Genomic DNA, 14,084 nt, shown 5'->3' with positions numbered 1-14,084 from the left:
GTGTTCAGGGCCTGAGAGATTTTTATTTATCTGTATGCTTCAGATGCCTCCTTTCCTTTGGTACTGATTGCCTCCTTTCCATTAACAGCATAAAAAAATATGAATTCCTGGCTGAGGCAAGCTGTTTTGGCAATCAGCTCTTCAGTGGGTCTTGCTTATTTGGCCACCAGCTTTTCAATATACTCCTCCAGCCATTAGCGTGATCCACTGAGTCAGTCTTAAAATCACAGAGGAGCAGGTAATGCCTGCTACCTTCACCATAATCTCTCCAAAAGCGTTCTGTAGTCAGCATATTGAACAAGATTTGTTTGGGTGCCAATAGCTGTTAATGGGCTGCCCAAAGAATAGGCTTGGACACTATATGTTAATGCCACTGGAGTTGCTCACAAGTCCAAAGTGAACAGAAGAAGAGGAGGAAGATGGTCTAGTGGGAACAGAAGGTCTTCTATCCATGGCATCCTATTTCTGATTAAGGCTGCTTATTGCAGAGTCCTTTTCCTCTCTATGATAGATACATTCCCAGTTTCAAACTCTTCTTGCCTCATCTAACTGCTACAGAGATGGAACATGGAAATTCAGATGCAGAAGGACTGCATCGCTACGTGATAAAGGGATGTTTGGTAACAGCACAGAGTAACTTAGGCAGCTTTCAATAGGTAACATTTTTAAAAATGTTAGTGCACCTCCCTGTCAATCTTCTCCCTTTTCTGGGTGTGATGAAGGGCCACTAACATTATATGTATCCATTCAGAAAAACACAGAATAGCAGTCTGACTCTCTTAAACTCCCACTAACGCTGCTTTTCTGGGGAAGAAATAGTGATTATCCCCAAAGCCATCTGGCACACCCATTACTGTTTACTTAGGCCCTGTCCCCACTTGCACTCGCCCCTGGCAACTGCAGCCTCTCCTGTTGACCACGCTGCCCTGTCTTCATCTCCTCTCCAGCCCATGAGTGAGACAGGCTTAAGCTGTCATGAGGTGTGATGGCTTTGAAGTGGTATTTTCTCCCTTAAACTGGCCCCATGTCACCGTAGCTTCAAGATGCATAAAATTTGTAGTACTTTGCCATTTGTTACCTTGGAAATGAAGTCAGGTAACTTGAGGGTGTGATCTGAAATGTGTTTGGGGAGTGTTGGAAGATGCAGACACTCTCCCTTTTCTCTGGTCACTAGTCAGCCACCCCTGGTTCTATTTTATTATTTTTTTTTTTTTGCAGTGTTTTCCTGCTCCATTAACACTTGGTTTCCTGAGATCCTGAGTGTCCTGCCTTTGGAATGCCTTCTGTGGGACACTTTCTTTTCAATGCCAGGCTCAAACCTAATTTTCTAATTTTCACAGGCATTTAAAAATAATTCTTAAATACTTCAGTTTAACTGTATGTTTAATATTGGTTGGTTGCATGTTAAATTTCCCAGTATGTTTAAAAGCTGTATTTGATTTTTAATGAAGCAGAGCTCATTAAAGCCTCCACCTCCAACGGTGCTTTCAAAAGGGAGCAAAGTTGGTGTTGCCCTCTATACTGTAAAGAGTTTTTCTTTTATTGACCATATTGGCAGGGAAGTCAGAAGAGTAGTGGAGTGCCTGGACAAATTTCACTAGGTGCTCTTGATATACTTCCTGTAAATCCAGAGACACTGTGATTATATGTTTTTAATGAAGAGGTCTGCATTATGATATGGGTTGTGCGGATGTGGAGTTTTTGATGCCAGAATGACACTTGAGAGCTTGACATCTATTAATTTCAACAGAAGATAAGTGCCTAGGAGCAATTTTGCTTTTGAAAAATCTACTTCTTGGAAACAGAGATCTCATCAGCTTGGCTGTCACTCACTTCTGAAGGCAGGGAATTATGGAAAGTAGGGTGATTCAAAGGCCAGCATGAGTTATCCCGCTAACTCAAGTAGGTATAGTTGCGTTGCATTACTTTCATCTTGAAATGAGTCCAGCTTAAGTATTATAAGTTTAATAGATAATTCAGAAGGATTTAGAACATTTAGATGAATAAATATTTTTTCACATAGTTTTTGTAGTCTCCACATGGTGTTACCCAGGTGAGTTTTGCTGAAAATGTAATTTGCTGAATGGATATAGTTGTTTATTCGTTCAGTCGCTTCCGACTCTTCGTGACTTCATGGACCAGCCCACGCCAGAGCTTCCTGTCGGTCATCAGCACCCCCAGCTCCCCCAGGGACGAATCCATCACCTCTAGAATATCATCCATCCACCTTGCCCTTGGTCGGCCCCTCTTCCTTTTGCTTTCCACTCTCCCTAACATCAACATCTTCTCCAGGGTGTCCTGTCTTCTCATTATGTGGCCAAAGTATTTCAGTTTTGCCTTTAATATCATTCCCTCAAGTGAGCAGTCTGGCTTTATTTCCTGGAGTATGGACTGGTTTGATCTTCTTGCAGTCCAAGGCACTCTCAGAATTTTCCTCCAACACCACAGTATATAGCCCTGCCGTACTCCTTTCCCAATCTTAAACCAGTCTGTTGTTCCATGGTCTGTTCTTACTGTTGCTACTTGGTCATTATACAGATTCTTCAGGAGGCAGACAAGATGACTCGGTATCCCCATACCGCTAAGAACTTGCCACAATTTGTTATGGTCCACACAGTCAAAGGCTTTAGAATAGTCAATAAAACAGAAATAAATGTTTTTCTGAAACTCCCTGGCTTTTTCCATTATCCAGTGGATATTGGCAATTTGGTCCCTAGTTCCTCTGCCTTTTCTAAACCCAGCTTGTGCATCTGGCAATTCTCGCTCCATGAATTGCTGAAGTCTACCTTGCAGGATCTTGAGCATTACCTTACTGGGATGTGAAATGAGTGCCACTGTTCGATAGTTTGAACATTCTTTAGTGTTTCCCTTTTTTGGTATGGGGATATAAGTTGATTTTTTACAATCTGATGGCCATTCCTGTGTTTTCCAAATTTGCTGGCATATAGCATGCATTACCTTGACAGCATCATCTTGCAAGATTTTGAACAGTTCAGCTGGGATGCCGTCATCTCCTGCTGCCTTGTTATTAGCAATGCTTCTTAAGGCCCATTCAACCTCACTCTTCAGGATGTCTGGCTCTAGCTCACTGACCACACCATCAAAGCTATCCCCAATACTGTTATCCTTCCTATACAGGTCTTCCGTATATTCTTGCCACCTTTTCTTTATCTCTTCTTCTTCTGTTAGGTCCTTGCCATCTTTGTTTTTGATCATACCCATTTTGGCCTGGAATTTACCTCCAATGTTTCTAATTTTCTGGAAGAGGTTTCTTGTCCTTCCTATTCTATTGTCTTCTTCCACTTCCACGCATTGCTTGTTTAAAAATAATTCCTTATCTCTTCTGGCTAACCTCTGGAATTTTGCGTTTAATTGGGCATATCTCCCCCTATCTCTGTTGCCTTTTGCTTTCCTTCTTTCTTGGGCTACTTCTAGTGTCTCAGCAGACAGCCACTTTGCCTTCTTGGTTTTCTCTTTCTTTGGGATGTATTTTGTTGCTGCCTCCTGAACAATGTTGCAAACTTCTGTCCAGAATTCTTCCAGGACCCTATCTACTAAGCCCAGTCCCTTAAATCTATTCTTCACCTCCACTGCATATTCCTTAGGGATATTAGTGAGCTCATATCTAGCTGATCTGTGGGTCTTCCCTAATCTCTTTAGTCTGATCCTAAATTGTGCAATAAGAAGTTCATGATCTGAACTACAGTCAGCTCCCGGTCTTGTTTTTACCGACTGTATAGATGTCAGCCACCTTTGGCGGCAAAGGATGTAGTCAATCTGATTTCGGTGTTGTCCATCTGGGGAAGTCCATGTATAAAGCCATCTCTTAGGTTGTTGGAAGAGAGTGTTTGTTATGCAGAGTGAGTTGTCTTGGCAAAATTCTATCAGCCTATGTCCTGCTTCATTTTGTTCTCCCAGGCCATGCTTACCTGTAATTCCAGGTGTCATTTGACTGCCCACCTTAGCATTCCAGTCTCCCATGATGAAAATAACATCTCTTTTAGGCATGTTGTCCAGTAGGTGCTGCAGATCCTCATAGAACTGCTCTACTTCAGCTTCTTCAGCATATGTGGTTGGGGTGTATATTTGGATCACTGTGATGTTAGATGGCTTGCCCTGAATTTGAATTGAGATCATTCTGTCGTTTTTTGGATTGTATCCAAGCACTGCTTTAGCCACTTTACTATTAATTATGAAGGCTACTCCATTTCTTCTGTGGTCCTCTTGTCCACAGTAGTAGATCTGGTGGTCATTTGATGTGAAGTGGCCCATTCCAGTCCATTTCAGTTCGCTGATGCCCAAAATGTCTAACTTTAATCTTGACATCTCACCAGTAACCACATCCAATTTGCCCTGGCTCATAGATCTTACATTCCAGGTTCCAATGGTGTGTTGATCCTTAGAACATCGGATTCGCCGTTCACCACCAGCACCATCGGCCGCTAGCTGTCCTTTCGGCTTTGAGCTAGCTGCGTCATCACATCTGGGGCTAGTTGAACTCATCCTCTGTTCCTCCCCAGTAGCATTTTGACCATCTTCTGACCTGGGGGTCTCATCTTCCGATGGTATACCGACATATCTCTGGTTGTACTGATCCATTTAGTTTTCACGGCAAGAATACTGGGGTGGGTTGCCATTACCTTCCCCAGGGATCGCATTTAGTCTGACCTCTCTGTCATGACCTTCCCGTCTTGAGTGGCCCTTCATGGTTTAGCTCATGGCATCATTGAGGTACTCAAGCTCCAGCACCATGGCAAGGTAACGATCCTTTGCTGAAGGAATGGATATAGACCACTTAGAAATTCTAGACCTTTCAGCATGTTCACTGTACATTTCTGCACAATAGGCAATAATTGCAGGAAGATATAAAATCCTCGCTGCTAGGCTTGTCCCAAATTCACCATAGACAAGGAAAATAAATGAGTAATTGAGGTCACTGGAGATAGCATAGCATTTAGAACACAGGATATGCCTGTAAAGGATAGTTTGAAGGAGGCAAATATTATCTTATGAAGAAAATAGAAAAAGAAAGGCTAACACAATAATTTTCAGATATTTAAAAAGACAGCATTAAATAAAAATAGTTGCCACCATTTTGAATTTGACCACTGCTCTATAACATGTGTCAGGTCATTTAAAGGCAAGGAAATATTTATGTTGTCTATAGAGCCGTTGCATTTTATGGAAGACTTCCAAGATTTAGTACTAATTTAATAAGAATGCAAAAATATGGCAGTACATGATTGTTGTTTGTTACTGGAAATAACTACAATCCAGGACAGAGTTGGTTGGGTACACTGCAATTCATTTTACTGTTTTCAACAGGCTTCCAGAACACCCAAATTTGTACTGTATTGACTCTAATTCATGTAAAGTTCAGTAAACCTTGGAAGCACCTTTGAGTGTTTGGATAATACAGGAAAGTTGAGGAATTTTCACTCCTTGTTGTTGTTTATTTGTTTAGTCGCTTCCGGCTCTTTGTGACTTCATGGACCAGCCCAAGCCAGAGCTTTCTGTCGGTCGTCAACACCCCCAGCTCCCCCAGGGATGAGTCCATCACCTCTAAAATATCATCCATCCACCTTGCCCTTGGTTGGCCCCTCTTCCTTTTGCCCTCCACTCTCCTTAGCATCAGCATCTTCTCCAGGGTGTCCTGTCTTCTCATTATGTGGCCAAAGTATTTCAGTTTTGCCTTTAATATCATTCCCTCAAGTGAGCAGTCTGGCTTTATTTCCTGGAGTATGGACTGGTTTGATCTTCTTGCAATCCAAGGCACTCTCAGAATTTTCCTCCAACACCACAGTTCAAAAGCATTGATCTTCCTTCTCTCAGCCTTCCTTATGGTCCAGCTCTCACAGCCATATGTTACTACAGGGAACACCATTGCTTTAACTATGCGGACCTTAGTTGTCAGTGTGATGACTCTGCTCTTGACTATTTTATTGAGATTTGTCATTGCTCTTCTCCCAAGGATTAAGCGTCTTCTGATTTCCTGACTGCAGTCAGCATCTGCAGTAATCTTCGCACCTAGAAATACGAAGTCTTTCACTGCTTCTACATTTTCTCCCTCTATTTGCCAGTTATCAATGAAGCTGGTTGCCATAATCTTGGTTTTTTTGAGGTTTAGCTGCAAGACAGCTTTTGCACTTTCTTCTTTCACCTTGATCATAAGGCTCCTCAGTTCCTCTTCGCTTTCAGCCATCAAAGTGGTATCATCTGCATATCTGAGATTGTTAATGTTTCTTCCAGCGATTTTAACTCCAGCCTTGGATTCCTCAAGCCCAGCATGTCGCATGATGTGTTCTGCGTACAAGTTGAATAGGTAGGGTGAGAGTATACAGCCCTGCCGTACTCCTTTCCCAATCTCAAACTGGTCCGTTGTTCTGTGGTCTGTTCTTACTGTTGCTACTTGGTCGTTATACAAATTCTTCAGGAGGCAGACAAGATGACTCGGTATCCCCATACCACTAAGAACTTGCCACAATTTGTTCTGGTCCACACAGTCAAAGGCTTTAGAATAGTCAATAAAACAGAAATAGATGTTTTTCTGAAACTCCCTGGCTTTTTCCATTATCCAGCGGATATTGGCAATGTGGTCCCTAGTTCCTCTGCCTTTTCTAAACCCAGCTTGTACTTCTGGCAATTCTCGCTCCATGAATTGCTGAAGTCTACCTTGCAGGATCTTGAGCATTACCTTACTGGGATGTGAAATGAGTGCCACTGTTCACTCCTTACTGTTGTATTTTTAAATATGCTGCAAAATCGTTGTATTGTACCAGTGTACAACACACAGTGACAGTTTAAATCTAATTGTTCCTTCAAAAGGTGAAAGGTGGAAGGTCCCCTGTGCAAGCACTGAGTCATGTCTGACCCTTTGGGGGGATGCCGCTTTCGCGACGTTTTCTTGGCAGACTATAGCGGGGTAGTTTGCCATTGCCTTCCCCAGATCACCTTCCCCAGCAAGCTGGTGCTCATTTTACCAACCTCGGAAGGATGGAAGGCTGAGTCAGCCTGAGCCGGCTACCCAAGAATCCAGATTCCGCTGGGATTGAACTCGGGTTGTGGGGAGAGTTTCGGTTGCAATACTGCCACCTTACCACTTTGCGCCACACGAGGTACATGAAAAATGAACTTGCAAAAGGACAAACCATGCTAGAATGTCTCTCCCTGATATCTTGATGGTGGTGGATGTTTTGGTTTGGTGTGCTTTTTCGCAGAGGGATTTGGCATATGTGAGATTTGCTCCATCCCTCTCAACATTCTGTGACATCCCTCAAGACCAGGCTATGTGATCAGGCCTGCGGGTCCCAGGGACTGGGGAGATTTTGCAAGGCTCCCTTACTGTGGTTAAGATCATCCCCTCTAGTTTTGTGTGCCTTTTTTATAGTTATATTTTAATTGTGACTGTTTTTTATGTGTGTGTTGTTTTTTAATCAAGTGCTATATGCTGCCGAGAGTTACTTTTATGTGAGATGGGCAGCTGTATAAATATGGCAAATAAATACATAAAACAAAATGTGCGTTTAGAGGAGCATTCAGTCACGTGAGCCCCTATCATCTGAGTCTGTAAAGGTGCCGCTCAGACACAAGATCTTAAAAATGACTGAATTGACAAGTATTAATGATTGTTTATGTTCAAAGGATTTGCCTTTGCTCATGATCTGAGCTATTTGTGTATTTTGCTTACGTTTTGTGAACTGCCCTGGAAATTCTGTTGAAGTTGGTCAGAGATGCTTTAATTTGGATTCCTGCACTGAGCAGGTGGTTAGATACAGTGGCCTAAGTAGCCTTTCCAGCTATACTAATATAAATCTGTAATTCCTGGTGACCTAATTAAATCAGCCACAAGCAATTCTATGATGTTTGAGCCATAATATTAAATTAGAAATATTGTGAGTTGCCCAGGTCTTTCAATTCCATTATGCAATAAGAACGTAAGTTTACAATTGGAGTTTTGCACACAGTGAGAACTTAGCTTGTTTTGAGTTCAGAACAAAGCAGCCTACATAGAATGTTTGTTGGTTGGTTGGTTTGTTTTTCAAATTTCTATCACTGCCCGTCTCTCCCAAAAAGGGGACTCTGGGCAGTTTACAATAAAATATTGTAGACGTTGGAACCTTCAATTTGGTGGTGTTTTGATGGAACAAAAACCAGAACACAGTGAATATTCTCTCATGTAACAGAACTTGAAATGTTCCAAGTGCTCTGTCCGTAGAAAATAATGAGAATTCAGTGTGAGATAGCTTGTGCATGATCTCTTTCTCTCTTCATTCATCTCAAGACCACAATAGTAAGAGTACTGGTAGACGATGCTGGTTACCACTGATCAGCCAACTTGCAGAAAGACTGGTGAAAGAGAGTTGATTAAAAGAAATTGAAAAAATACTTTGAGTAGCCAACAGAACAGAGAACTCTGTTCTTACTCAGAAGTTCTACATTGAGCATGTAGGACAATCTTCTCATCAATTTTCTTCACTTAGCTGGTAGTTAACGTCTCCGAGGTACACTAACATATCTGTTGCTATGATAGGGGATTTCTTTAAATGTTTTCAAAAATTATATTTTGTAAACTGCAAAATAGGAGCTGGTGTCACATGAGTAGCATTCATTAACATCACAGCAGCAAAACAAAAGAAACATCTACCATCCACCGCTACCACTACTCTCTTTAAATAAACGTACTAGCAGCTTATCAGTAAAACAGCACAGGGCCAGGCTACTTGTAGGACCATCTATTCTGATTATTTCTGCCCATCCTGCAACTTCTGACAGGTTTGGTGTGCTCCAGGTCCCATCACCTGGGCAATGTCATCTGGCAGGAGCTAGGAGACTTGCCTTCTCTGTTGCTGCTCCTGCCTTTGTAACAGCATCCTCCCTGAGATCCAGCGGGCCCTGACCCTGTCTGTTTTTTGAAAGGTGTTAACGACCTGGTCTTTTTCCTTAGCATTGGGCTTGGGAGTGGAAAGACTTGTGAGTGGAAAGTTTTTTCCTGGCACATTATGTGTTACACAGTATGTTTCTGGCTTGGTTATGTTTTTATGCCTTCTTTTATTATGTGTTTTTAGTTAAATTTATTATAGTTTATTAATTATGTACATTATCCTGAACTGTATGGTGAGTGGGTGGCTATATACATTGGTTACATAAATAAATAAAACATGTAAGTCAGCACTCTTCCTATAAGTAGCAATGAAATCAACACAAATAGCTTTTCAGTTTCTTAAGTACGTCCTGAGATCAACATTAGCACGACACAGGAGGATAGAGCGTTCATACACAATAAAGGTCAGGCTTCCCTCAACAGCAAGGTAAAAACTTCAAGACTAGATGTCCAAGGACACGCAAGCTCAGACAAGTAGGTTTATTGTAGAAAAGCTACAAAGCCATTATGAAAGAATTCCAGTGAGTTCCATTTTTTAGTGAAAGCAGCGTTCTCTTTCTCCTGCCTGTGCAGTGCAAACAACTAGAAGCTACTCTCTTCCATTAATTTTGTTTTAGGGTTTGCATTGTTACCAGGCTGTTTGCGTTTGATAATGTGAGTGCTTGCTCTCACTCCAAAACATCAGCAAACCAACATAGATTTCTTGTTGTCTCCCCACTCTAACAATTATTTTAAAAGTAAAATACCAAAGCAGCCCACTTTTATTAATATGGCATTGGGGTAAGAAGGTTGAGGATTTGCCTCAGCCAAATGTATAAATAAGCTAATCACTCTCCATTACTCTAATTTCTGCCTATGGAGGAGGTGGCAAAGTTTTCAGAGAAAACAATGGTAGCCTTATACATAATACATTCCTAACATCCAGGATGCTAGGTGAGGGTCTTCCCCCACTACTGTGTTGAAGTGTGGTCCACCCATCCTTGAGTTGACCATAAATGATACCAGTGTCAAATTTGCAGACCTCATTGCTGATCCCTATCATGCCTCTATTACCTCTGTTCCAAGTCACTGTATTTCCTGACTTCTGTTCAAGGTAATGGGTAGCAAAGCTTAATAGATTTTGTGTGTCTTGATGCTAACCTTGGAAACAGTTAGAATAAGGGGAAAAATACTTTCTTGTTTTGTTTTGTTTTTTAATGCTGGTATTGATAAGGGTATCTTAAGTTTGTCACACTCAAAAGTCTGGGAACAAGATGAAAGCAATGTCATGTGGGCTTGGAAGAAAAAAAAATGAGTGTTGCTAGGGCATGTTTCTGCGCTGGTTCGGTAGGAAAAAATGGGGAAAGGCCCTGAGAGACCAAACTTTTATTTCAACTCAAATTAGTCACTTTTGCTTTCAGCATCTGTTACCATGTTGGGATCATTTTGCTTAGATCCCTGACAGCAGCTTCATCTTACTATTTGTAGATGAGGATTAATCTTTGCAAATATAAAGAGGAGGAGGAAGCAAGAGCAGCTAGTGCTGATTGCAAAATATTTACTGCTTATTACAATAGACTGGGGAGAGGGGGGACAGGAAAAAATACCTCTCTCCCCAAGTTGTAAAGTTAGCATAGTGAGTGGCAAGATGGTGATCATGAATGTCTAGCTCATAACTTAAAAACAGAGCAGCAAATAGAAGACAGAATAAATATGAATGTGTGTGTGTGTGTGTGTGTGTATATATATACATACACACACACACACTCACTCACACTGATAATGTTATGATTACAGAGTCAATTTTCCCTGCCAATTACAGCACTTTCACTTGTCCTAATTATGTCAATCTTTTGTCTCAAGCTTTTCAAGTGTCTTGATCAGGAGGTTTTCTTGTCTCTGGCTGTTGATGAAACAGATGGCCACCTTACTTTTCCGCCTCAGTCAGGGTAATGTCCTATCTTTCTATCCATCCAGTGGATTTTTCTCTTCTTGAGACTAGTCTTCCTAACAATGGTTTGTGTATAGTTTAGTAGGGATGTGCAACACATTTGACTGAAGGAGTTGCAGAAAGAAGAGTTGCATTCATGCCCCCCACATGCTGTGAGGTACTTTTTTGGTTTCAGATCTGAAGGGCTGCACAGCTCCAATATTAGTTTCTTTGGCTTAATCTTTAGGTACAGGGCTATCTTTTCTCAGATAACTTTTCTCTCCGATAGGTATGTTCTCAATAGCTACCTGATGTTTTCTGTCTAGTATTTTGTAAAAACAAGCCCTGTTGCTTTTCCGCAGTTCAGTCTCACACATATTTACATGGGATAGGCAATCTGTGGCCCTTCGGATGTTGTTGCACTACAGCTCCCAGCATGTCTTACTATTGGCAGTGTTTCCTAGGGATACTTGGAGTGAGTTCAGCAGCATCTGCAGTGCTGCAGGTTGCCTTTCTGACTTACCAGTATAACCTGTTGTACACATTGGGACATTTTCCTAAGAGAATATGCATGGGATTTGGTCTTTAACGTATCGTCCATAATCAATATTCTATAAATATATCAACTGCCATAGGCCTGCGCACATGTTCAAACATCTCTCTGTAGAAGATTGATAGCATATCTTTTTAAAGATTCACATATGAGAAGCCGATGTTTACCAGATGAAGGTTTTCCCAACATGTAAATCCCATGAAAATATGCTTGTGATTCAGCAAAAGTGTAGATAACCTTACAGGATTGGGATGAATAAACTAGAAGGCTTTTTAGCAGCCTTGTTCTCAAACAAGAAGTCAGTAAAGCTGCTTTGCATGGTATCAGTCCAGCCCATGCACTGGTAGGTTGGGAGGAACTGTGCTTGCTTTTTTTAATGGTCACATTATTGTCTGTTACCTCTTTTGTGTAATAATTTCATTAATTGGTAGACTACTTTTTAACAGAAAACTTTCAATGTGGCATTGAGAGAATACTGAAATACAAGATTATGTTATGGTTAGCATTAGATAAAAACAAAAGCAAAATTAAGAAAGAATACAATAAAAACTAAAAGTTTCAGGGACACAAAAACTTTTTTCTGGTTACAAGTATTTCTGTACTGCCAAGATCAAATGATACCTGGGAGTTTAATATAGACTGAGATATTGGGAGGGGGGGGTCTTTCAAAATTAATATGATTCTTTTTTATGGAAATAAATAATGTCTTTTGAAATGAGATGGTCTTAAAAATCTGCCAGGAGCCAAGACAAAGCTCCCAAATGAAGAAATTCCCAAATCTGGGTGCTATCATTAAGAAAAGAATAATCAGATGGAGTAGGATACAAAACTAAGTTTTTCTGGGAGATCTTAATGAGTGAGCAGATTTCTGTGGAAGCAGTTTGTTCTTCTAATAGTCTGAACCCCCCAAAATTTTGGAGGGTGCCCAATGCTTTCTTTACAATGCATGCTTCCTTCATCTGACATTTAACTGTTAAGTTTGCTCCTAATGTCATAGCGGTGTGGAACAGGACAGGACACGAGTGACTTCTTCTCCTGCATCATGCTGAAATTATGAACCATGTACCTTCTTGCTATTCATGGTTGAATTTCACATTAGCTAGAGCTAATAACCATACATTGCCATATCTCTTGAAAAATCTAATTAGGATTAATCTTCTTCAGCAGATGGCAAGAGTTATTTGAGGTTGCAGAGCAGTGCAAGAAGAGAAGGACAACACGCTCGGCTGATCAGTCCCACTGTCTTCTTGCCCAGGAGTGCTGTGTGCCTGATGTTTTGGTACCAGCTCTCTGGAGGCAGTGGGACTATGCTGCAGGTGCGGCGGGAGGCAACGCATGAGAACAAACCACTGTGGATCATCAGGGAAGACCAAGGGGATGAGTGGAGAGAAGGCCGGATCCTTCTGCCTAGTTACGATACGGAATATCAGGTGAGCTTGTTAAGGTGTGAATTGAGATTTAGATGGAGTATGGCTACCCTCATCTCCAAGATTTCAAGAGACCCTGTTTCGTTTGTCATTAAAAAACATTGTTCAAAAGGGCTTTTCCTCTTTCATTGTGTTTTCCATGTTGCTATAGTAACTGAACAACAGTGTATTTGCTACTTGGATTTTGCTTATTTTATATGTAGCTTAGCTCTGTGTTAATGTTGTTGTCATTTATATTCTTAAAGTCTCTCCTTTGCTAGATAGGGGCTGCAAAAATCCAGATCACCATCAGAAGGCAACAAAGAATTAGAGCTTTCTGTATGCCTTTGCTGCCTTTTGTGGTCGTCGAGATGTTTGCAGCCCAGATCTGGTAGTTCTCTCCTTTGCAAGTGTTTTTCCCTCTCCTGTTTTCTCTTGGAAGGTGATCATGTAGCTTGTCAAGCAAACATGTAAGAAGTAAGTGTGAGCGCATCTTGGAGGCAGGCAGAGAGCTTAAGAGCTTGCCTTGATGGTTGTTGCTATTATTATTGAAGAGCCTGGAGTCTATGCTAGAGAAAACAGGAAAGCAATTACACATCTATTTGTTGGGGAAGGAAGTGATTATTTATTTATTTATTTCTCACATTTCTTCACCGCCCACCTGGCAAGTGACTCTGGGCGGATTATGACATCATGACATGAGCTCCAAAGTGGACCACGTGTTTTCAGACACCTTAAGCAACAGAGGGCAGCTGTGTATAAATTCTGAATAGGCCAGGTGTGTCAACAGGAAAGGGTAAAAAAAGTCAAGATGGCAGCCAAAACATATGATCAAGTTCCTGCTCCTTTTTGACATGCATCATGCAGTCATGGCCAATATCCTGGCTTTTTTGTCAGCCCCCTGCAGATATCCCTGGAATAGGTAGGTAGGTAGGTAGGTAGGTAGAGGGGTGCCTTTGAATAGGTTTCTGACTCTTGGCAACTGCCTGGACAAGTCCCTGCAGTTTTTTGGCAAGTTTTTTGGGGGTTTTCCATTGCCTCCTTCCCAGGGTTGAGAGAGAGTGACTGCCCCAAAGTCACCCAGCTGGCTTGATGCCTAAAGCAGAACTAGAACTCACAGTCTCCTGGTTTCTAGCCTGTTGCCTTAATCATTTTTAAAATCCAGCATAGAAACTGACCTCTACTGCTTGTTTGGAGGAAGAATGCTAATTATCATGGTGGAAGCTTGCATCATAAACTGAATTGTTTTGTACTACTTAACTGCCAAGGTGCCTTCCTCTGAAAATTCCTAGAATGTGGTTTTGTAGGATGTTTTGAATTCCCTATCAGAGATTA

The 14,084-nt window shown here is 41.4% G+C and overlaps 1 protein-coding gene across 4 annotated transcripts in view; it reads left to right on the top strand.

Annotated features, from left to right (window-relative positions):
* Positions 1-14,084, top strand: part of NRP2 (neuropilin 2) — a 179,362-nt gene that overhangs the window by 121,971 nt on the left and 43,307 nt on the right. For 2 of the 4 annotated variants that reach the window (XM_063317960.1, XM_063317962.1), the window contains exon 13: positions 12,508-12,773. In XM_063317960.1, the coding sequence (XP_063174030.1) occupies positions 12,508-12,773 (266 nt within the window). The remainder of the gene's footprint in view (positions 1-12,507; positions 12,774-14,084) is intronic. The other 2 variants (XM_063317961.1, XM_063317963.1) reach the window with 1 other exon arrangement.

This window comes from Candoia aspera, chromosome 1, assembly GCF_035149785.1.
Source record: "Candoia aspera isolate rCanAsp1 chromosome 1, rCanAsp1.hap2, whole genome shotgun sequence".
Classification (NCBI taxonomy): domain Eukaryota; kingdom Metazoa; phylum Chordata; class Lepidosauria; order Squamata; family Boidae; genus Candoia; species Candoia aspera.
Note: the sequence above shows the minus strand (reverse complement) of the source record. Positions and strands in the feature narration are given on the sequence as shown.